The sequence below is a fragment of the Corvus brachyrhynchos genome, unplaced genomic scaffold (assembly GCF_000691975.1).
Source record: "Corvus brachyrhynchos isolate BGI_N302 unplaced genomic scaffold, ASM69197v1 scaffold65, whole genome shotgun sequence".
NCBI lineage: Eukaryota > Metazoa > Chordata > Aves > Passeriformes > Corvidae > Corvus > Corvus brachyrhynchos.
This window is the reverse complement of record NW_008238365.1, coordinates 2,253,686-2,254,325: the sequence shown is the minus strand read 5'-3', so window position 1 is coordinate 2,254,325 and position 640 is coordinate 2,253,686. Positions and strand designations below refer to the sequence as shown.

Sequence of the window (640 nt, the reverse complement as noted above, 5' to 3'; positions counted from 1 at the left end):
CGGCGCAGATGTGGCCGTGGAAGACTTGGCTGGGGGGTTCAGGCTGCGAGTGGGGGGCAGCACTGTGGGCTGGGGTCCCCTGGCTGTCCCGGTGCCCCCACTGACACTTTCTCCTTGCAGATTCCTCCTCGTCTTCAGCTGCCTGGTGCTGTCGGTCTTCTCCACCATCCAGGAGCACCAGAAATTGGCCAACCAGTGCCTCTTCATCCTGGTGAGTGATGCAGGAGCAGGGCTGGTGCTCGGATTTTCCCTCCCCACTTTATATCCTAAAAGAATCGGGCAAGATCACCAACAAAAAACCCCTGTGACCCCATCCCCAGCCGGGATGTCGCTGACGATCCGATGGCAGCCACCCTGGCACGGGGTGGCCCATCCCACCATTGTCCCTCCGTGCCGCGGGGAGAGGCATCAACCGCTGGAAAAGGCAGGGCACGAGGGGCTAAAAAAGGCAACTTTCCCCCAAACTGTCAGAAAGAGCTGACGCAGGGAGTTCTCCCGAGTGACGGAGACTAAATTGGGAAGGTCCTTGTGACTTTTCCGGCGAGTAAGCAGAACGGGGGCTTGTTTGTGCGAGAGGTAGGAGGACAATGCTGACAGCGGAGGAACAGGACCCAGCTCGGGGCGAGGCAGCAGAGCCGCG

General features: G+C 60.3%; 1 protein-coding gene across 1 annotated transcript in view; it reads left to right on the top strand.

The window, feature by feature from the left end:
* KCNQ4 (potassium voltage-gated channel subfamily Q member 4) overlaps positions 1–640 on the top strand; it is a 15,357-nt gene that overhangs the window by 7,328 nt on the left and 7,389 nt on the right. Inside the window, exon 2 of the mRNA XM_017736112.1 lies at positions 9–235. Coding sequence (XP_017591601.1) covers positions 9–235 — 227 coding nt within the window. The remainder of the gene's footprint in view (positions 1–8; positions 236–640) is intronic.